The sequence below is a fragment of the Physella acuta genome, unplaced genomic scaffold (assembly GCF_028476545.2).
Source record: "Physella acuta isolate Inbredline_101_S28 unplaced genomic scaffold, ASM2847654v3 ptg000438l, whole genome shotgun sequence".
NCBI classification, from domain to species: domain Eukaryota; kingdom Metazoa; phylum Mollusca; class Gastropoda; family Physidae; genus Physella; species Physella acuta.
Window position 1 is genome coordinate 10431 of NW_026731957.1, and position 22324 is coordinate 32754.

The 22324-nt window shown below is 39.0% G+C and overlaps 2 protein-coding genes across 2 annotated transcripts; both read right to left on the reverse strand.

Annotated features, from left to right (window-relative positions):
• LOC131942987 (ankyrin-1-like) lies at positions 1-2818 on the reverse strand. The gene has a single exon (XM_059302993.1). It carries the CDS (start codon positions 2809-2811, stop codon positions 1-3), a length of 2811 nt encoding a protein of 936 aa, XP_059158976.1. The 5' UTR covers positions 2812-2818.
• Positions 2819-14071: 11253 nt separating this feature from the next.
• LOC131942988 (ankyrin-3-like) lies at positions 14072-16487 on the reverse strand. The gene has a single exon (XM_059302994.1). The coding sequence runs from the start codon at positions 16426-16428 to the stop codon at positions 14125-14127; it is 2304 nt and encodes a 767-aa protein (XP_059158977.1). The 5' UTR covers positions 16429-16487; the 3' UTR covers positions 14072-14124.
• Between the last annotated feature and the right edge of the window lie 5837 nt (positions 16488-22324).

A 22324-nucleotide genomic window follows, 5' to 3' on the forward strand; every position in this document is an offset into this window, starting at 1 on the left:
CTAAAAGTCGCTGACTGAGCTAAAATCCGAATCAGATGAGCTCTCCTCAGAATCATCGTCATCATTATCGCTGTAATCTTCGTATGGATCAAACCCTTCCCCGCTGCCGTGCTTCAAAATGTAATGGTGCAAGAGTTCATTTTTCCTGTATTCATCGTCGTCAAGGGATATCTCTACAGTGTTAAACTTCAGCTTGTTTTTATAGACTTTTGGTAACGGCATCTTCTCAATGTTATCTGCCCTATGTGCTTCTGTACCTAATATTGATGAAATGTTGATAAAACAAAGCTGTTCTAATGTCATTGGTCTTGTTGTGACCTCCTCCAGAAACTTGACTGACCGAAACAAACCTTTTCTCCTCAACGAGTCTGTGACAGACGTTTGACCAGACAGTGTCCGTACATCAGACGGCGTCAAGTACCAGACGTCCAGCATAAAACTGGCCAGCTCGATGTTTTCCATCAACAGGGCCACAGAGAAGGGCGTGACGGGTGTGGATGTGGGCCAGCCACACGAGTTCTTTAAAAACACGATCTCACTGGGTGGCAGCCCTCGCTGGATGAGCTGCTGTACGACTCTACTCCACCCAAGTGACGTCAGTCGGTGGATCATCTCAGGGTGGACAAATTGGACAGCGGCACCGTGTTCTAGCAAACTGGATGCACACTCTAAGCTGCAGTCTGAGACTTGAACATGACCTAGCACCAGGGTCAAGGCTGTGTCAGAATCATTGTCAGCTATATTAGGATCAGCTCCGGCTTTTAACAAAGACAAGAGAATCTCTAGAGAGGTATACTGAGCCGCTAAAGTTAACGCGCTGGTTCCACTAGAATTCCTGACGTTTAAGTCTGAACTAGCTTCTATCAATATTTCGATTGCTCTGTGATCAGCCCACGTATCTTCTACTGCCTCCTCCACGGCAATAATTAAAGGTGTGTTCCCTTTGCTATCCTGTAACTGTGGATCTGCATCGTTCTGTAAAAGGAACTCCATAGTCTCAATGTTACCACTCTTAGTCGCCATATGTAAAGGCGTGGCGCCTTTTAAGCTTTGAGCGTTAATATCCGCTCGATTTTGTACAAGAAGTTTAATATTTTCACTGCAATTATTTTGTACAGCGTAATGCAGTGCCGTCAAACCGAGAAAGTCTTTGTAATTCACGTCAGAGTTGGCGTCAAGGAGAAGCTTCACGACGTCTGCTGACACCTCTGTGCGTGACGCCAGCATCAGTGGCGTCTCTTGCTGGTCTGTTGTGATGTGGACGCTAGCGCCGTGCTTTAGAAGAGCGTGTACGATTTCTTCGATACAATAATTAAAATGGTCAGTCTGTTGGCTAAATTCTAGAATTTTTCGGAACATGGTTGTATAGTCAGAAGACAAAACGTTTAACAAAACGGTTGTGTTTGTTCTTTTATTTACATCAGCTCCTCTGGCCACCAACAAATCAATCACAGCAACGTGCATTGCTGCCATTAAAGGCGTTTTATGGTAGTAAACACCGTTAACATCAGCATTCAAGTTTAACAAAATGTTAACAATATCAACATCGCCTAGCTTCACTGCTGTGTGTAGTAAGCCTCTGTTTGTGTCTTCTGCGATCCTAGTACATACCATGGGGTAGTTGGTCGCAATAAAAGTGAACGTTTTTTTGCTACCTTGAGCAACCGCCGCAGTCATGGATGCTGCAATGTCTATGAATGCACCATATTGAGCCAACTTCAGTGCCGTGTCAATGTGTTCAGAGGCTAAAGCTGACTCTAGGGCGGACCCACAGAACATTGGAGCCTGGTAAGTCGTGAATTTGTTGACTGGGGCGCCGTAGTACAGCAGCAATGATATGATGTCGTTACGTCCTTGTCGAGCAGCAAGGGTGACCTCGTTATGGGAGAGTCTGGCGCCAAACGAACACAACATCTCAACAAGTTCTGCACTTCCAATCTCCACAGCCAGAACCAGAGAAGTCTCACCAGAATCAGACTTCCAATTGACGTCATACCCACATTTAAGCAACGTTTGGAAGATTTCTATCTCGCCCCTACTCACGCTTCTGTTTTCTGTTTTGATAGACTTCAGAAGCTGCACAAGTACTCCGTAACATTTTTGTGATAAGTACATTGTATCGACCAGAAACTTCACAGACACCAAGTCTCTGTTTAAAGCTGCTGTTATCAATGGGTCTTCGTTATTGGCGTTTCTCAGAAATTTTATAACGTTTCCGATGTTTAGTCTGTCCGCAATATCCTGCGCGCTCTCTCCTTTGGAATTCACAATTTCAACACAAGCACTCTTGGTGCCAGTAGGTTTTGATCTACCGTCTAGAGAAGCTCCAGAATTTAGCAACAGAATCACAACATCTAAATTTAGAACTTCTATCGCCTTCATCAAAGCCGTGCCACCATTTTTGTTTTGATGATCCACATCAACGTTATCCTGCTCCATCAGCAAATGTATAAGTTCAATAGAACCAGACGGCTGAACTGCTGCCATCAGAGGCGTATCCCCGTCGTTATTTGAAGAGTTGACATCAGCGCCTTTTTTTAGAAGTAGCCTACATATATCTGTGAAACCTTTCCAGGCACTTACAATCAGAGGTGTGTCGCCATTTTTTCTACTGTAGTTGACATTTGCGCCTAGATTGACGGCGAATTGAACCAAGGTTTTGAGGCCTCTGTTGCAAGATTCGATTAAAGAAATGTCTAAAGCGTCTTGACAGAAAGTGTAGCCCGCGTCTTCAGCTTGTTTCATGAAATCAATGATAGCAACATTGGTGCCATATTTGGCGATTTCAATCAGATTTTTGTTGTGGGTCATCTTGTGGCTACTTGCCTTGATCTACACTACTTCAAATGTCAAACATAGCATATCTACTAGCAAAACATTGATTGTACCTGTAAAAGAGAAAAATGTATTTTAGAAACAAGATTTGCTTTAAATCATATCCACATTTTCAAAGATATTTTGTAAAAACATCAGTCTATCTAGTGTATACTATAAACTGCAATTAACTGCATATTAATCGTTCATCTTTCAACTTAAGCTAGATCACCATCCCAAAAAAAAATACAACACTATCTCACCAAATGCATAACACCACCTCACCAAATACATGACACTACCTCACCAAATACATGACACTACCTCACCAAATACATGACACTACCTCACCAAATACATGACACTACCTCACCAAATACATGACACTACCTCACCAAATACATGACAACATGACACCACCTTAACCAAATACATGAACCCCCTCACCAAATACATAACACCACCTCACCAAATACATCACACCACCTCACCAAAGACATGACACCACCTCGTAAGTCCTGTCTGGAAGAGATGATTGACGAGAAGTTGTAACTCTCGCTGTTACCATCAAGTTACAGTAGAAACTTGAAAACCTCCGGCTGGGAAGTCCTCAAAATTTTACAGGCGACCCCATCTGGATGGTCCTCGTACTGTCGGAGGCGATCCCCAACCGACGGTTTAAAGATATGTTGTGTGGATAGCAGTCAAAATGTAACTTTAGATATTCTCTGTGCTTATCTGGAAACAAAAGACGTAGAGGCTAAAATAATGTTTATATTTCGGTAAAAGAATCCGTCAATAAAATTGCAAACTAACTATACCTTTGCTTTATTTAAATTTCAATGACATGCATTTATTCTTTTACAACAAAGGTAATATAATATTAACTCATTGGGAAAGTTTATTTTAATATTTGCAGTAGAGAAAAGTATTTTGCTCGGTTCTATTCTCTCACTGTTTGCTTAGCCCAGAAAATGCCAGTGTAAGCGCAAAACAAGAAAGACGGAACATTACTCAGAACAAAATGTACTTTGCATTCTGTTTTCGGACTTATTCTAAGACGATATTATAAAAAAAATTTCTTTTTCAGAATGTACTATGCAGAGTCTGAGTTAACCAGTTTGGCGACTTTAAACACCGGAAACACCCACATAACACCAAGATATGGGTAAACAATAGTTTTTTTCATAACAAACAGGAAATGGGTTTTTTTTCATTTATACCTATAGGAAAACTAAAATATCTGAACGTTTTTTAAAGTCCGTAAACGTTATTAAATGACTTTACACGTTTTTGACAACTTTTTTTTATCCACAATTATCTTTTACAGATCGTCAGATAAACATTTAAATAACGTTTTATTTCAACCCCTCCCCCACCCCCCCTTCCACACAAAAGAACACATACACACATTCAATATCAATTGTGTAGCAATTACTGCCATACAGATTATCTCAGCCTATATGGTTTCGATATTTTCAACACACAAAAAAAGAACTAGTTTTAAAAATGTGAAATAACAGTTGAATTCAGTTTCAACATTACCCTTTATAAAATATTATATTTACGTTATACAACAGCTTGACGTCATACTTTCTCCGTGTAAGATATCAACAACTGTCAGCTCATAATAAAACTTAGCAGTGATTTATACTTGCCGTACGTCCAGACAGTATAATTCTAATGCTCTAGAGCAGGGGTCTCCAAACTACGGCCCGCGGACCGGATGCGGCCCGCGAGGTCCTCTCATCCGGCCCGCGGAGATCTTTTTGTCCACGGAAAAAACGTTTGTTGGTAATGGCTGAGGAACTTTGCCCAGAAAATCAAAGACATGCCTGGAAGAAACTGGCCCCCGAACTGAAATTGATAGTTAATGCGGCCCTCGGACTGAAAAGTTTGGAGACCCCTGCTCTAGAGTCTAGACTCTTGTGCGTAGGTAGACCTTTTCTGAGGAATAGGCAAGCAGTATGCTACAGGCCTGCTTTTATCAGGTTAGGGTATCTGAAGTTCGAGCCGTCAGTACACCAGGTTTTTTTTATTATACATGGCTGTGACGGATCACCGGCCTACTTTATTTTGAGCAATGAGGTGAAGAAAATGTTTAAAAGGGAAAAATTTCTCAGAAAAGGGCATCATCGAAACTGGAGAAGTAAAAAGATATATATATATATATCAGAGGGGTAGCGAGGGGGGGGGGGGGGGCGGGGGGTGCGGACCGCACCGGGTGACACCATTTAGTGGGGTGACACCAAGGCAAAAAATAATAAAATATATACAGAAAAATTTGAGGGGGTGGGGGTGCAAATCGAAAGTTTGACGGGGGGGGGGGGGGTCAAATCGAAAGTTCGAGGGGGGTGCAAATCGAAAAATGAAAGTTTGTCCCCGGGAAGAGTCGCTACGCCTCTGAGGCGGTGACACCATTAAGTGCCGCACCGAGTGAAATCCGACCACGCTACGCCACTGATATAAATATATATATATATATATATATATATATATATATATATATATATATATATATATATATATATATATATATAGGCCTATACATAAAGAAGTAACATATCCGACGTTCCAAAGCGGTTAGGTTAATTCAACTGTAGAAATCGAATCTAATCATCTAATGTCAGCAAATAACAAAAGGCTTCGATTATGCCTACAACTGAAAATAGAACTAAACTTACACGAGAAAAATAATGAACATTACACGCGAACTGAAAGTAAAACTAAAGTGGTGTGCGATTTTATTTTCATATCGCTGACATCCTACTAGAATAACCTACATTGTCTTAAATTTTTTTAAACATAAATTTGTTACCTGTTAAAGCAAACCAATAGAGCCGCTTAGTTTAAAAATCCACGACAGTCAAGCATTGCTAATTTACTTCAACAAATGAAGTAGAGCACGTACAAGGAGCACATTGCTCTGAAGTTAATGACGCGACAATGAGGTTCACCCCACCCGGAAGCCGATAACTCTTTCCTAGAAAGCGGCGGGATGTTTTGAGTTAAAAATAGCACCACACGGCGGGATGTTTTGAGTTAAAAATAGCACCACACGGCGGGATGTTTTTAGTTAAAAATAGCACCACACGGCGGGATGTTTTGAGTTAAAGATAGTACCACACGGCGGGATGTTTTGAGTTAAAGATAGCACCACACGGCGGGATGTTTTGGGTTAAAAATAGCACCACACGGCGGGATGTTTTGAGTTAAAGTTAGCACCACACGGCGGGATGTTTTTAGTTAAAGATAGCCCCACACGGCGGGATGTTTTGAGTTAAAGATAGCCCCACACGGCGGGATGTTTTGGGTTAAAAATAGCACCACACGGCGGGATGTTTTGAGTTAAAGTTAGCACCACACGGCGGGATGTTTTTAGTTAAAGATAGCCCCACACGGCGGGATGTTTTGAGTTAAAGATAGCCCCACACGGCAAGATGTTTTTTTTTAGTTAAAGATAGCACCACACGGCGGGATGTTTTGGGTTAAAGATACCGCCCCACACGGCGGGATGTTTTGAGTTAAAGATAGCCCCACACGGCGGGATGTTTTGAGTTAAAGATAATACCACACATCGGGATGTTTTGAGTTAAAGATAGCACTACACGGGGGAGATGTTTTGAGTTAAAGATAGCAACACACGGCGGGATGTTTTGGGTTAAAGATAGCACCACACGGCGGGATGTTTTGAGTTAAAGATAGCCCCACACGGCGGGATGTTTTGAGTTAAAGATAGCACCACACGGCGGGATGTTTTGAGTTAAAGATAGCCCCACACGGCGGGATGTTTTGAGTTAAAGATAGCCCCACACGGCGGGATGTTTTGATTTAAAGATAGCCCCACACGGCGGGATGTTTTGAGTTAAAGATAGCCCCACACGGCGGGATGTTTTGAGTTAAAGATAGCCCCACACGGCGGGATGTTTTGAGTTAAATATAGCCCCACACGGCGGGATGTTTTGAGTTAAATATAGCACCACACGGTGGGATGTTTTGAGTTAAAGATAGCACCACACGGCGGGATGTTTTGAGTTAAATATAGCCCCACACGGCGGGATGTTTTGAGTTAAATATAGCACCACACGGTGGGATGTTTTGAGTTAAAGATAGCCCCACACGGCGGGATGTTTTGAGTTAAAGATAGCCCCACACGGCGGGATGTTTTGAGTTAAATATAGCGCCACGCCACATGCGATGTGTTGTTTCAGGGCGAGGCTTAACCGTCACGTAGGACTACTCGGTATTAGACACACGTGTTAAAGCACACTGAACTAAATCTTAGAGATTACATTACGCTTAGGGCTTACCTGAATGCAGTGGTTTCAAATTTTCTATTCGCACACCCCCTCAAACTTTCGAGTTGCACCCCCCCCCCCCTCAAGTTTTCGATTTGCACCCCCCTCAAGTTTTTCTCTATATATTTTGCTATTTTTTGCCTTGGTGTCACCCCCCTAAATGGTGTCACCCGGTGCGGTCCGCGGCCCCCGACCCCCCCCCCCCCCCCCCACCTCGCTACGCCTCTGCCTGAATGGCATTGTTTAGTTGCAGGTGTTAGATAATAATATGTTCTTTTAGTTTGTAAACACAACGGCTGATACGGCTATGTCAACGAAACGTTAAAGACACCATTTATACACAGACTCCACACACGCACATACACACATACTCCACAAACACACACCCCCCTTCCCCCCCCCCCCCCCACATACACACTGACAAAAAAAACTTCAAAAAGTCTTTTATCAACGATAATTTGTAAAAGTATTTTATCTGGAACCATTTTGTCAAGATTCCTTAATTCAGCCAAAGTCTTTAGTCCGTCCTTATTTAAACCTTTGCGTTGGTATTATTGTATCTTTTAAAAAGAAATTTTGTAAAGACAAAAAAATGCGCCGATCTATTCACACCATTTTGATCGCAAATAATTCACACACTCGTTTTTAGCACACTTAAAACAAACATCCGTGTTTGTTAAAGTTTGTATTAAGATCGGACTTAACGACAGATTCTTTCTGGCTAGATTTAGAAAAAATAACTAACAAAAACTATCACATGATCTCAATTAAGCACTCGTAAAGTAAGTCATTTAGAGTAGTTGAATAAATAGTGTTAAGAAAAATAAATTAAGATTCATATTAATATATGTTACGGAAATACGTGAACTGTTTTTCAACTGATATAAATGTAGTTAATAATGAAACTAAGAATAGACGTTCATTAAAAAAATTTGACGAAGCTCATACAACATATTTTTTTTTACATTTACAAAAGTATTTCTTTTTGTAACCTTGTCTTTTTTTTTTTTAAATTTTAACTATAATTTTAATATTTGGTAGTTCTGCGTTAATAATTGTTTTAAATAGCAGAGCTACATTACATTTTACCGTTTGCTACACACTGCAATCCTGGATTAACTTACCAGCTGTGCTGAATACCAGATGTGACACACTGTGTGTAAGCGTGTCAAAGACGTGAACATCGCCTCGGTAAACTACGCAGATCACACACAACATAAAAACGGGAAAATCCGCAACATACATAAATCGTATTTCAAGAAATCTCTTCAAATGAATTATTGATTTGAACTGCTTGTGAAGTGCTTGCTGAGATAAGCACTGTGTCGCTTGGTGTGTATTGTGTGAGACATTACTTGTAGCATGCCGTGTTGCTTGTAGCATTTATTACGTGTGTAAAAATAGCACCGAGTCAGCGACATAAATACAACACTAATCAACACATGTTAGCACATTTGTGATAACATCACTTGTGACAAACGCTGTTAAATTCACCGCTCATTACGTGTGTAAAATTAGCGTCCAGCCTTCTTATATGTGCCTATGGGTCTGCCTTTCGATTATGTACTCCTAAGTATCGTTATAAGGCACACTAACCATATACAGGCATAAATATATATAGAGCTTATATATATATATATATATATATATACTTTTTATTTCTCGAAATTTATTCCATTTTTATCAATTACTTCCCAGTGGTGAGCGGCCAGGGGTCTCCAAACTTTTCAGCCCGAGGGCCGCATTGACTATCAGATAGCAGTTCGGGGGCCGGGAACACACTCGAGGTCCAAAAAAAAAGAAATCAAAACATGGATGTTGTTTTTCAGAGGCGTAGCGACCCTTCCCGGCGCCCGGGGACAAACATTTCGATTTGCACCCCCCCCCCCCTCAAACTTTCGATTTGCACCCCCCCCCCCCCCTCAAACTTTTGATTTTCACCCCCCTCAACCTTTCAATTTATTTTTCCAACCCATTTTGGCGCCCCCTAAGATCGGCGCCCGGAGACATATGTCCCCCCCCCCCCCGCCACCCCCCCCCCCCCCCTCGCTACGCTACTGTGTTTTTTATTATTAATTAAATATTATTTATTCAGTAACGGTGTAATAATACATTGATAAACTACACGTGGAAACCTGTATTAGTGAGAACGGTGAAACTGTTTCCTGGATGCCAGAATAGCAGACATTTCAGGCTTCATATTTGAAGTTCCCAACATCAACAGTGACCTGGGGTTACCATCGGACAAGTTTGTTCTCAAATTGTTCTTCACGTATTTCATTCTTGAAAATGTTTGTTCACACAGGTACGTTGTTCCAAAGATAGAAAGGTACCTGGATGCAAAATTTTTGACATTAGGAAAGTATTCCTTGGGTAAAAACTTGTAAAAAGCAGCCAGTCCTTCTTTAAACTTGTCCTTAAGGAGGTCATTTGCTTGCAATTCAATGATTTCCATCTGCAGTTCATCTGGGCACCTGGCCACATCTGCATCAAAAGGGTTTTGAAAAAGTCTCACTTCTTCTGCCTTTGAATCTAAATCAGAAAACCGCTGCTGAAACTGCAGCTGGAGGTCTTTGGTGATCTCGCATGCAAATGAATTTAGCTGTTGCTTCAGCCATGAAGTCCTTGCACTGCTGAAAGTGCGTCAAGTTGTTGGCCTCTACGTGTTCCAAAAACAAGACAAGTTTAGATCTGAAAGCCTTTATGTGGGTGTATAAATCAGAAACTATAGTTTCTTTCCCTTGTAATTTTAGGTTCAGAAAATTTAAATGACTAGTTATGTCTGCAGCAAAGGCCAATTTCCATACCCACTCTTCATCAGACAATAATGGCTGTGGCTTGCCTTTACTTTCCAGGAAGTAACCTATTTCCTTTCTTAACTTAAATACTCTGCTAAGAACTTTCTCACAACTTAGCCATCTTATTGCTGTGTAATATGGTAAATCTTGCGATACTGTGTCTGTTTCTTTCAACGTGTCTCTGAACTGTCTATGGTTGAGGCCATGTGACCTTATCAAATTCACCATCTTCACCACAGGATTCAGTACACTGCTAATGTCCATATATTTAGCACACAAAGCTTGCTGGTGAATAATACAGTGCAGGAACATTGGTTGTTGAATGTTTTTCTGATTACACATCTGCTTCACTTGTCCAACCAAGCCTTTCTTTATGCCACTCATGTTCTTTCCTCCATCCACAGTCAGGCAACTGAGATTAAACCAGTCCAAGTTATAATCAGCAAATGTTTTTTTCAACTTATTGAATATATCCTCTCCGGTAACAGTGTCATACATGCTATGTAGAGAAGCCAGCTCTTGTGTTATGTTCATTTCTTCATTCACACCTCTAATGAACACAAGAAGTTGAGAGGTGGAACAGCTGTCCAGCGATTCATCCATTGCAATTGAAAAATGGCGAAACTTGCTTGCATGTTTCGTTATTTGAGTCACAATGTTTTCACCAATGTCTACAACACGGCGGGCGATTGTATTTGCACCCAAAGCTACATTTTCAAATTGTTTTGACTTTTCTGGGCAAAGTTCCTCAGCCACCTTCATCAAACATTCCTTCACTACTTCACCATCTGTAAACGGTTTGCCACTTTTAGCCAGGACATAAGCAACATTATAACTGGCCTTTGTTAAGGCTTCATTTTCATTTGAGGATTTATTGATCAACGTCCTCTGAGATGTGAGTTGATTTTTTAAATTTAGAATATGTTTTGGCACGGACTTTACACTCCAACTGTACATCTTTACCCTGATGTTTGCTTTGATGATGACGGCGCAGGTTGTATTCTTTCATCACAGCCACGGTTTCATTGCAAATCAGACACAGTGCTTTATCTCCGGATTTTATGAAGAAGTATTTCAAATTCCATTCTTCTTGAACTTTCCGACACTCATCGTCTATTTTCCTTTTCTTCTTCTCGGCCATCGATGAGAGCTAAATAAATGAATTCAACGTGAAAAAAATAGTGAAACACGATATCGCTTAAAAAAAAACACCTGATTATGCGATGCCCAAAGATGCTGTAGGCCTCAGTTTACGCTGATTACCCCTTGGTTACGACCTAGCTAGGTGTAAGAGGCGTCGTGGGGCCTAACATGAAACCTTTGCAGGGCTGTACTCAAACGCTACCGAAATTTTCATGGCGATCGGATGAAAGATGTCGTAATGCGTAATAATTACAAAAACGTTTTTTTTTTATATGTGTCAGCTCAAGCGTTGGATAACCTCCTGATTTAGGGGCCATCCACAACATGTCATGTTTTTTAAACAACTCACCAAAAGCCTGAACCTCGCCCCTAAATGACGTCATTTGGTACCAGTAAATGACTATAAATGGTGTCCAATTTATTTATTTACTAATGGTTAACCTTTTCTAAACAATATAAACATTATCCTACCTTGTTTGTTCTGTGAATCAGATGCACCAAATACTATGCAAGTAAAAATTTGTCTGCTGACCAGTGCTTGCTAGTGTCTGACACAATTTAAAGTGGCGAATGCGCGGTTAGGAAGTTGACAAACGATACATTTATCTCTATTCGATACTTGCGATGCTAGAAAGAGGGGTGGGATGGGGGTCGGCTCGGGAAAAAAAAACATGAAAAAGACAACAAAGCGCCGATGTACGTCTGAAGTTTGGGATGGTACTTTTCCAAAAGTCAATTATAAAACTTTCTCAGGGGAGATAATTCAAAGTATAGGCACTACAAGCTTACTATGACATTTCTTGTAAAAGTAAAAACAAGTAAACGTATGTAAAACCTAAGTTTCTAGTATTATATTATTTTTGATAATTTGTAGGATACAGAATAGTACAGGATAGAAGCTATACGAAAATCACAAACACATATTTTACATTGAAAATGTACAACGGACTTCGGGCCCCTAACCAATGCCACAAAGAAGGAACGTACATCATGAAAGCCCAGTATATTTTTAGCGGCTTCTCGAGCTAGAGACTTTGTTGTTTTTTTTTTCAAAGAATTGTGCCGACGACAGCGTGGTTTATTTTAGAAGTAAGAGAGCTCGGATGAAAGCCCACTACATATCTAGCGGCTTCTCGAGCTAACGTTTTTTTTTAAAAAAGAATTATGCCGACGTCAGTGTGTTTGATTGTAGGTTTTTTTTTCTACCTAAACAATAAAATCACTGGTTTCGGCAGATATGTTTGGGTTTTTATTGCTGAGAACGGCAAAACAAAAAAAAAGGTCCGTAATTTTTTCCGCAGCTAAAAAGTTGTCCGCGGGCCGGATAAAACAGCCTCGCGGGCCGCATCCGGCCCGCGGGCCGTAGTTTGGAGACCCCTGGGTTAAACGAATACAGGAATAGTCACATTGCACTGTCTCGTAGAATTAATCGTCGTAGAATTCCTAACACTGTAGCATTGGATTGACCCAACTTTTGTTTTGTAACATTTTCACCAATTACGTACGATTGTTTTTTTTACATCAATGTAAAAAAACAGTTAATTCATTATGATCACTCACTAGAAGTCTATTTTCTTAAGGTCGACTGTATAATTCACCTTATTGTAATATTTAAAATTGTTTTAACTCCTTATTGGTGTCTCCCTGTCGGCCACCTTACCAGGTAGCCTTGGGCTTGAGATGGGCTAAAAAAAAAAAACTCAAATCGTGGGGTCAAGAAATGATAGCTTCCAAGGGCGACAACCCTATATATGATGGGCGGGGGTGCTCAGTATGGATAGTTCGCCACGAACGCTGGAAAGGGTCGCTACGCCCCGGATAGCTGCGCTTCTCAATCACACAATCTTTATACGTATTTTATTACAAGCAAGATTTGTTTTATTTATACATATTTATTTACCATCATGTCTGTATTCATGACGGTGAAACTTGCAAACAGATTCCTACCAACTCCAACCCAACTGACGTGTTTCAAGGTAATCAAGCTGTAATGCGACATAATTAATTAGATGTTTGATTAATTTTCCAAAGAAAAAAGAAAAATATTCTAAATAAAATACTACCAATGTAGTATTCATGCGTTTAAATATTTAATTTACCTAAGATTTCAAGAAAGTAAAATATCACTGCAACACCAAAATGTTGAGTTATTTTTACTTTCTCGTATATACGAAGTATAGAGAAAGTCTTGTAATCGTGCAAAAAAAAAAAACGAGATTTTTACAAATCTCGACGTTTTACATCTCACTGATACGGAAAAACATAATTTTGCAATCTTGTCCGTATGTCTGTGTGTCTGTGTGTGTGTGTGTGTAAACAAGATAACTTGAGTACCGTTACAGCTAGGTTGATGAAATTTCAAGTGTAGGTATTTTATCAAAATCGTAGATCCGTATCCACTTCTGAACGATTTCCGATAACCGGAAGTGGTACTTTTTCTACTTTGAATTTTTCAAAAGCCTATAACTTGAGTACTATTTCAGATAGATAAATGAAATTTCACATGTAAGTAAAAAATCTAATTCTCTTCGTTCTGTCAAATTTTGAGTAATTTCCGCTGACGGGAAGTACTAATTTACGCTATTTCCGATTTCTCAAAAACGCATCTAAATTTATAAAGTACTAATAATATTCTGCACTGTTATGAACATCTTTATTCGGCGTTCGCTTGGTGTGCAATGCTTTTTCCTATGAGATTCTATTTTATTTTAAAAAGTTTAAGTATTTAAAATGGATTAAAAATCATAACTATATCCCGAGTTCCCATCCCCTGTTGTTTTATATAAGAATATTTGAGAAAATTTAGGGGAGATCACTCCCGGTTTATTAAAATATATTATAACAAGGTAAAATGTATCTATGATCCGATATAACGCCTTGCCGTTGTATAACAGCTTACGTGCTTCCATGATCCTTGGAGCTATACTTGCGAAAGCAGAGCTATTGGCAAGTTCAAGCTAACTGAGCATCTTCTCAGCTAATTCTAACGATTACAAGTTGTATCTTTTGAAGGGCTTACTACCATACATTTCAATAAAGTAGTACAAGAGTTGGTCTTCCGGATACTCTTTTTAGCCCAGAGTGATCTGTGTTGTATTAAACTTCAGCTTGTTTTTAAAGATGTTCGGTAAATGCATCTTGTCAATTTGTTCCATTCTAGTTGCATCAGTACCAATGTAGGTGGAAAGGTTAATGAAACAAAGTTGTTCTAGTGTCAATAGTCTTACTGTCGCCTTTTCCAGAAAGTTGACTGACCGAAACAAAGCTTTTCTCCTCAACGAGTCTGTGACAGACGTTTGACCAGACAGTGTCCGTACATCAGACGGCGTCAAGTACCAGACGTCCAGCATAAAACTGGCCAGCTCGATGTTTTCCATCAACAGGGCCACAGAGAAGGGCGTGACGGGGGTGGATGTGGGCCAGCCACACGAGTTCTTTAAAAACACGATCTCACTGGGTGGCAGCCCTCGCTGGATGAGCTGCTGTACGACTCTGCTCCACCCAAGTGACGTCAGTCGGTGGATCATTTCAGGGTGGACAAACTGGACAGTTGCACCGTGTTCCAGTAGAATGGAGACACAATCGAAACCATAGTCTAAGATATGAAGTTGATCTAGAGCTAGGGACAAGGCTGTGGCAGAATGTTTGTCAGTTATATTTAGATCAGCTTTGGCATCAATTAAACTTCTCAAAGCCTCGTGACACGCCTGATGTGCCGCTATGTGTAACGCGCAGTTTCCATTACGATTCCTCACAATTAAGTCGGAACTAGCTTCAATCAATATTTCAATTGCTCTTTGACCATTCCATGGATCTTTCTCGGCCTTCCTCACAGCAATAATTAAAGGTGTGTCCCCGTCGCTATCCTGTAACTGGGGATCTGCATCGTTCTGTAGAAGTAACTGAATAATCTCAATGTTACCACCCAAGGTCGCCAAATGTAAAGGTGCTTTTCCGTATAGTTTTTGAGCATTTGTGTCCGCTCCATTCTGTACAAGAATCTTAACTTTTTCAAAGCAATTGTTTTCTACAACGTGATGCAGCGCAGTCATCCCGTCATCATCTTTATAATTTACCTCCGCTCCTCTGGTCACCAACAGATCAATCACAGTCTCGTGATTTGCTGTCAGTAAAGGCGTTTTGTTGTCGTAAACACCATTAACATCAGCATTCAAGTCCAACAAAATGTTAACAATATCAACATCGCCTAGCTTCACTGCTGCGTGTAGCAAGCCTCTGTTTGTATCTTCCGCGATCTTTTTTGATTCGTTGGGGTAATTAGTGGCAATAAATCTTAATGCGTCTTTGCTACATTGGATAACCGCCGTAGTCATGGACACTGCAACGTCTAAAACCACACCGTGTTGAATCAGGTTTTGTGCCGTGTCAATGTGTTCAGAAGCTAAAGCTGTTTCAAGGGCCGACCCACAGGCTGGGGCGCCGTAGTATAACAGCAATGATATGATGTCGTTACGTCCTTGTCGGGCGGCAATTGTGACCTCTTTATCGGAGAGTCTGGCGCCAAACGAACACAACATCTCAACAAGTTCTGCACTTCCAATCTCCACAGCCAGAACCAGAGGAGTCTCACCAGAATCAGACTTCCAGTTTACGTCAAATCCACATTTAATCAGAGTTTGGAAAATTTGAAGAACGTGTTTATTCACGCACCTGTTTCCGTTTTTGATGGACGCCAAAAGTTGGACCAGAATGCCGTAACTATTGTGTGATAAGTAAATTGTATTGACAATAGCTGCTGCTATCAAGGTGTTATCGTTTATGACATTACTCAATAACTGTGTAACATGGACATTGTTAAGTCTACCTGCTTTATAATTTGCATTCTCTGTCTCGGTACCAGTAGATCCTGCTTTGCCGTCTAGAGTAGCTCCAAAATTTAGCAAGAGATTCACAACATCCTTATGTCCATCTTCGAAAGCTTTCATCAAAGCCGTGACGCCATTTTTGTTTTTGTGATCTATATCAACGTTATCCTGCTCTAACAACAAATGAATAAGTTCAATAGAACCAGACGGCTGAACTGCTGCCATCAGAGGCGTATCCCCATCATCATTTAGTGCGTTAATATCACAGCCCTTTGCTAGAAGTAACCTACAAATATCTGTGAAACCTTTACCAGCACTAATATGCAGAGGCGTGTCTCCGTTTTCTCTTTTTTTGTTGACATTTGCGCCTAGACTGACGACGAATTGATCCAAGGTCTTGAGGCCTCTGTTGCAAGATTCGATTAAAGAAAAGTCTAAAGCGTCTTGATAGAAAGTGTAGCCCGCGTCTTCAGCTTGTTTAATGAACTCAATGATAGCAACATTGGTGCCATATTTTGACACTTCAATCAGATTGATGTTGTGGGTCATCTTGTGGCTACTAGCGTTAACCCCATACTGTTTCAAATGTCCAATGTTACATCTGCTAGCAAAACAAGACAATTTTCTGTAAAATAGAAAAACATACCCTGGAATCAAAAATTTTTGTTTTAGTTAAACTAAATGAATTAGGAAGTATTGATCCAAAGAGGAGTTAATATTGATTTTTTAAGCACACTTAATCGAATTCATGACAACACTCCAGCACATACATTACACAACCACTCGAAATATTTGACACCGCCTCACATCTTACTTGACAGCACATCAAGAAAAAGATAACATCTCTTCAGCTTATACATGACAAAACCTCACTTAATACTGACAAAACCTCACCAAATACTGAAACAACCTCACCAAATACTGACACAATCTCACCAAGTACTGAAAAATCATCACCAAATACTGACACAAACTCACCAAATACTGACACGAACTCACCAAATACTGACAAAACCTCACCAAATACTGACAAAACCTCACCATAAACTGACTCAAACTCACCAAATACTGGCACAAACTCACTAAATACTGGCAAACTCACCAAATACTGACACAAACTCACCAAATACCAGCTCAGCCACACCTGCCTTGGATGAGATGATTGACGAGCATCTTCAGCCCTTGCCTAGACAAAAGGAGACCCACGTTTAAAGCCCTGGACGTGACGGTAGAAAACTTGCAGCCATCAGTCTGTTGAGCCCCACGATGTCAGAGGCGGCCCCTGTGCCGCTGTTTGGGAGAAATGTGGTACGAGACTTACTTTAGGCATCAACTGTTCTTGTATGTTCGCAAAATTCCTAGAAGCTAAATTACTTTAAGGGGGCGGCGTGGTCTAATGGTAGTGAGCTAAAATGCTAACCTAAAAGTCCCGAGTTCGAATGTCGAGTTCATTAAAACAGATGCATTGAAAAAGACGAACTCTACCATATCTGCCCAATATGTGTCTGGTGACAAACGGGAAAAAATGATGAAATTACTTTAAGTATTTCAGCTATATATATATATATATATATATATATATATATATATATATATATATATATATATATATATATATATTCTACCTCATTTATGTCTACAAAAATGCGAAAGTAGCATTAACTTATTTCGAACAGTAATTTCAATACTATTTTTTAATTAAGCCATTGAAGCTTAACTGGCCTGTAAGATGAGACAGTAAGACGATGTGCTTAAGTTTGTGCAGGACATAACTACTCTGGTGAAGAAGCAAACAGAATCTAGATTCCTTCTTTTATCACGTAGGCTTGTCTGTTGATCGAGCAAACATCATTCCACATGCCTGCTAGTGACGGGCTGGGCTTTGAAGGACCGTTGGCCTATTTTATTTCATGAGTTAATTTAAATGCTCCAGTGGAATTTTTCTCAGAAAAATTGCAGCTAACATACCAACATCGAAACTGGTTGTAAAATTGGTTATCTTAAATAAAGGAGTAAATTATTTGAGGTTTTCCGTATAGAGCTGTAAGCGTTGTTATTATTGTAGAATTATAATCCAGGGTGTCTTTCATACATTTTTCCGGCGAGGGGTGAGGGGGTGATGTCATACTTGAGGAAGGCACACAATAATAGAAGTTGCCTCGAGAGATGTCTGCGACAAAGAATAGGACTGAAATCACACGCAATATATAATTAAAGAAAATATATAATAAAATAAACCGGGAGTGATCTCCCCTAAACTTTCTCGAATATTCTAATGTAACACTACGTGGGATGGCAACTCGGAATATACTAATATAGACATGATTTTTGTTTACTTAAACTTTTAAAAATAGAATAAAATCTAGTAGAAAAAAAGAATTGCGCACCAAGCGAACGCCAAAACAAAATGTGCATAATAGTACGCAATATTATTAGTACTTTATAAATTTACATCCGTTTTTTTTTGAGAAATCGGAAATAGCGTAAATTAGTACTTCTGGTCAATGGAAATTACTCAAAATTTGATAAAAGGTAGAGAATTAGATCTTTTACTTACATGTGAAATTTCATTTATCTATCTGAAATAGTACTCAAGTTATAGGCTTTGGAAAAATTCAAAGTAGAAAAAGTACCACTACCGGTTATCGGAAATCGCTCAAAAGTTGATACGGATCTACGATTTTGATAAAATACCTACACTTGAAATTTAATCAACCTAGCTGTAACGGTACTCAAGTTATCGTGTTTACACACACACAGACACACACACAGACACACACACAGACGTCGAGATTTGTAAAAATCTCTATATTTTTTTGCACGATTACAAGACATTCTCTATACTTCGTATATACGAGAAAGTAAAAAAGATACGCACAAATAAATAGAACTAAACAAAAACGACAGCCAAATTCGATGTAAAACAGTAAATGGTCATTGCAATTGTTTTCTTACCGACGAGAGAAGAAAACACTAGTGTCCACTGGAAATAGCAAAGCAACAAAACAGCACAATGTGTCACGTTAGTAGCAGTATGGTGTTACTTCTGCTTTAACAAGCTACAACGAAAACATTTCTCCGACATATGATAACTCAGCAGGGTGGTTTACCCATCCCGGACATCGAAAAACCTTTCCTAGAAAGCACATAAGCGAAGCTAGGGGACGCCAAACCTATTAGGAAAAATAAATTAATTAAAAAGCTTATTTTAAGCTTATATTTAAAATTATACACAGTAAACGTAAAGAAATTATGCGTCTACAATGCTTTACATAATGATCAAACTGTTTTCTAACTTGTTTGTTTAACATTAAAATAAAATACACGTAGGTCAATGATAGGTAAAAATCGCTCACCAACATATTCCAAGACGCGGGGCGGGGGTGGGGGGGGGGGGGGGGTATCTAACACTTGAAGCGTGTGTTGAAAATTTAAAAAAAAATGCAGCATCATTTCAAGATCCAACGTACTACAAATTTCTTATTTCCTTTAGAAACAACAAACGGAAATATGCAAATGATCTCTTTAGCTCTTGTTATAGTAAAAATTTAATTATCTAGTCGATAGAGCTGTAGTTAAACTCATAAAGCGTAACTTTCATTACAAATATGTATGCCAGTATTTCTTTTTAAACTTGTATTTTTAAACACACAAAAATGTAAATATATTTTTCAATATCTTCACTTTTAATTTAATGTTTCTAATTTAAAGAATAAATTTTTCAGTCCTTTTGTTAAAATAGCAAAACTACAATAAATTTTTAATGCTCGCTACACACTGCTGACCTGGTTTAACTTACCAGCTGTGCTGAATACCAGATATAACACACAGTGCCGTGAATATCGCCTCGGTAAACTACGCAGATCACACACAACTGAAAAACGGGAAAATCCGCAACATTAAATAGACCATTTTTAAAACGAATTCTGTTTAAATGAATTATGTTATGTGCTTGCAGAGAATTGCTGTGTTATGTGGTGCGTGTTGTGTACATTCATTCTTGACACGCCCTTTAGCATAAAATTACCCTTAAGGCTGTAAAATGGGCGAGGTCTCGAGGTCTGACTATCAGCACAGGATTTACATATATCTGTAGCGTAGCCAGGATCGTCTCAATGGGGGGGGGGGGGGTCAAATTTTAACCCGGGGACAAACTTTCGATTTGCACCCCCCCCCCCTCAAACTTTCGATTTACACCCCCCCCTTATACTTTATATATATACCGAGGGGTCAATGGGGGGGGGTTATGACCCCCCCCCCTAACAACCCCCCTGCCTACGCCACTGACATATATGCTGAACTATCTTTAGCTTAGAACCCCAAACTTTTAGTTCCCTTCCCCCCGTCCAACATATAAAATGTATTTTCTTAAAATGTTGAATCTTTTTTTTTAGCCAATGGACCCAACCGAGAGTAGTCTCGAAATTATTCGAAAAGATTTTTTTAATATTTTAAAAATCATACACGGTGTTACTAAAATAATTTGGTTATAAAAATCTGATGTTGGATGTATTTTAAGTTTTTAACATTTTTTGTAACAAGCGTTTTTAAAAATGTTAAATACAATTTTGTTTGTTTGAATTTTGCCACTGAAAATGTACAAAAAAAACCTGGCACAACTAGGCAATGTGGTTTAAAGAAGGATAATTTATTTAATAATGTTATCGGCAAAGTTTTGAGTACAAATTACTAGGAGGCAGAGGCGTAGCGAGGGGAGGGGGCGTACCGCACCGGGTGACATCATTTAGCGGATTGACATCAAGGCCAAAAATACCAAAATATATACAGAAAAATGATAATTCCACTTAATTAAGTGATTAATTAGAGTGTTAAATAGTCTTTTAAGAGCAAATTTGACAAATCCCGACATGAATGGGGAGGGGGTGTGACACCATGACGTAAACCTCCTGCTAATTATAGAGAAAACATGCTACATCAAGCTGTATTTATAACCGTCTATAGATAAAATAGTATTATATCTGAGCACGATTTAAAGCAATCGCCTTGGGGTGGGGATGTGGTGAATGGGGGGGGGGGACGGGGAGGGGAATTACAGTAATTCAACATAAGCCTGAGGTAAACGGTTTGGTTGAGAATTGTAATAACTTATATGTATGGGGGCGGGGAGGTAAAAAAATAAATAAAAAATATATGTGAATACATATAGGCCCTACACATTCGAATATACATAAGACCTACTTACTTATTATATGGATTATAGATAAAAGTATTATTTCTGATCACATTTTAAAGCAATCACCGTGGGGAGGGGGGAAGGGGGTGAGTGTGGGGAAGTTGCATAACTCAAGGTTGCAAAACATGCCTGAGGTAAACGTCTTGGCTAAGAATAGTCATAACGTATGTGTTAATCCATGTATGGTGGGGAGGGAGGGGCAGGTAAAAAAATTAAATACATAAAAAATGTGAATACATATACACATGTATATATATATATATATATATATATATATATATATATATATATATATATATATATATATATATATATATATATATATATATATATATATATATATAAAGCAAAGTGGTCGGGTGCCCGATTAAGCACTTCCCGGCGCCGAAGGCGCTTCAACTTTGGCAGGATCCTGCCTTGGGGCTATCCAGCCAAAGTTGAGGGTAACAAAAAAAACATTCCCTTAGGGTCGTTAGATTTGTCCAGATGCCGTATTTTTTTATATAAACAATTGTTTGTGGAAAAAGTAAGCAAAGACAACGTCATTTGGGTAAATGTACAGGTGAGGTAACTTTTTAAAGTACTCATTTTAAAATTTGTATACTATTTAAAAAAACCCACAGAGTATAGCATTCGTGTAAATAGATATTTCGTTATAAATTAAGTTATGTATTATAATGGAATTCTAAAAATTAATTGCAAAAGTGAATTCAATATAATATTTGTTTAATACTTTTTAGGTAGCCTTTGCAGTTGTGATAACATGCGAGTAATAAGTTTGCCAATTCTCTTTCAATGTTCGCATGACAAAAATTACTCACTGTTTAAGCTTAGGCCCTATGCACTCCACATAACAGCCAATCACCAAATAATTAATCATTCAAATTCTCAAAAGTTTTTTGAAAACTTAATCGAAGCTAGGCAGTATTCCTAGTGTGTATATATATAATAATATATATATATATATATATATATATATATATATATATATATATATATATATATATATATATATATATATATATATATATATATATATACCCGACCTCGCTACGCCACTACTAGGAGTTTTCAGAAGATCAATAAAAGAGTTTATGTACAGCCATTCAATTTTAGCCTCACGGAAGTGAAACTTCAGGTTATAATTCAGGCTTGATGAAAATAATTAGAAAAGTAGACATGTTTTCAAGCCCACTACATTTGCAACTTTCATATCATTCATTCTGAATATATTAAGCTGTTAAAACATAT

What these genes read in the sequence shown, in the direction of transcription:
- LOC131942988 (XM_059302994.1), bottom strand. Translation starts at nt 16,428, where the DNA reads ATGACCCACAACATCAATCTGATTGAAGTGTCAAAATATGGCACCAAT.
- LOC131942987 (XM_059302993.1), bottom strand. Translation starts at nt 2,811, where the DNA reads ATGACCCACAACAAAAATCTGATTGAAATCGCCAAATATGGCACCAAT.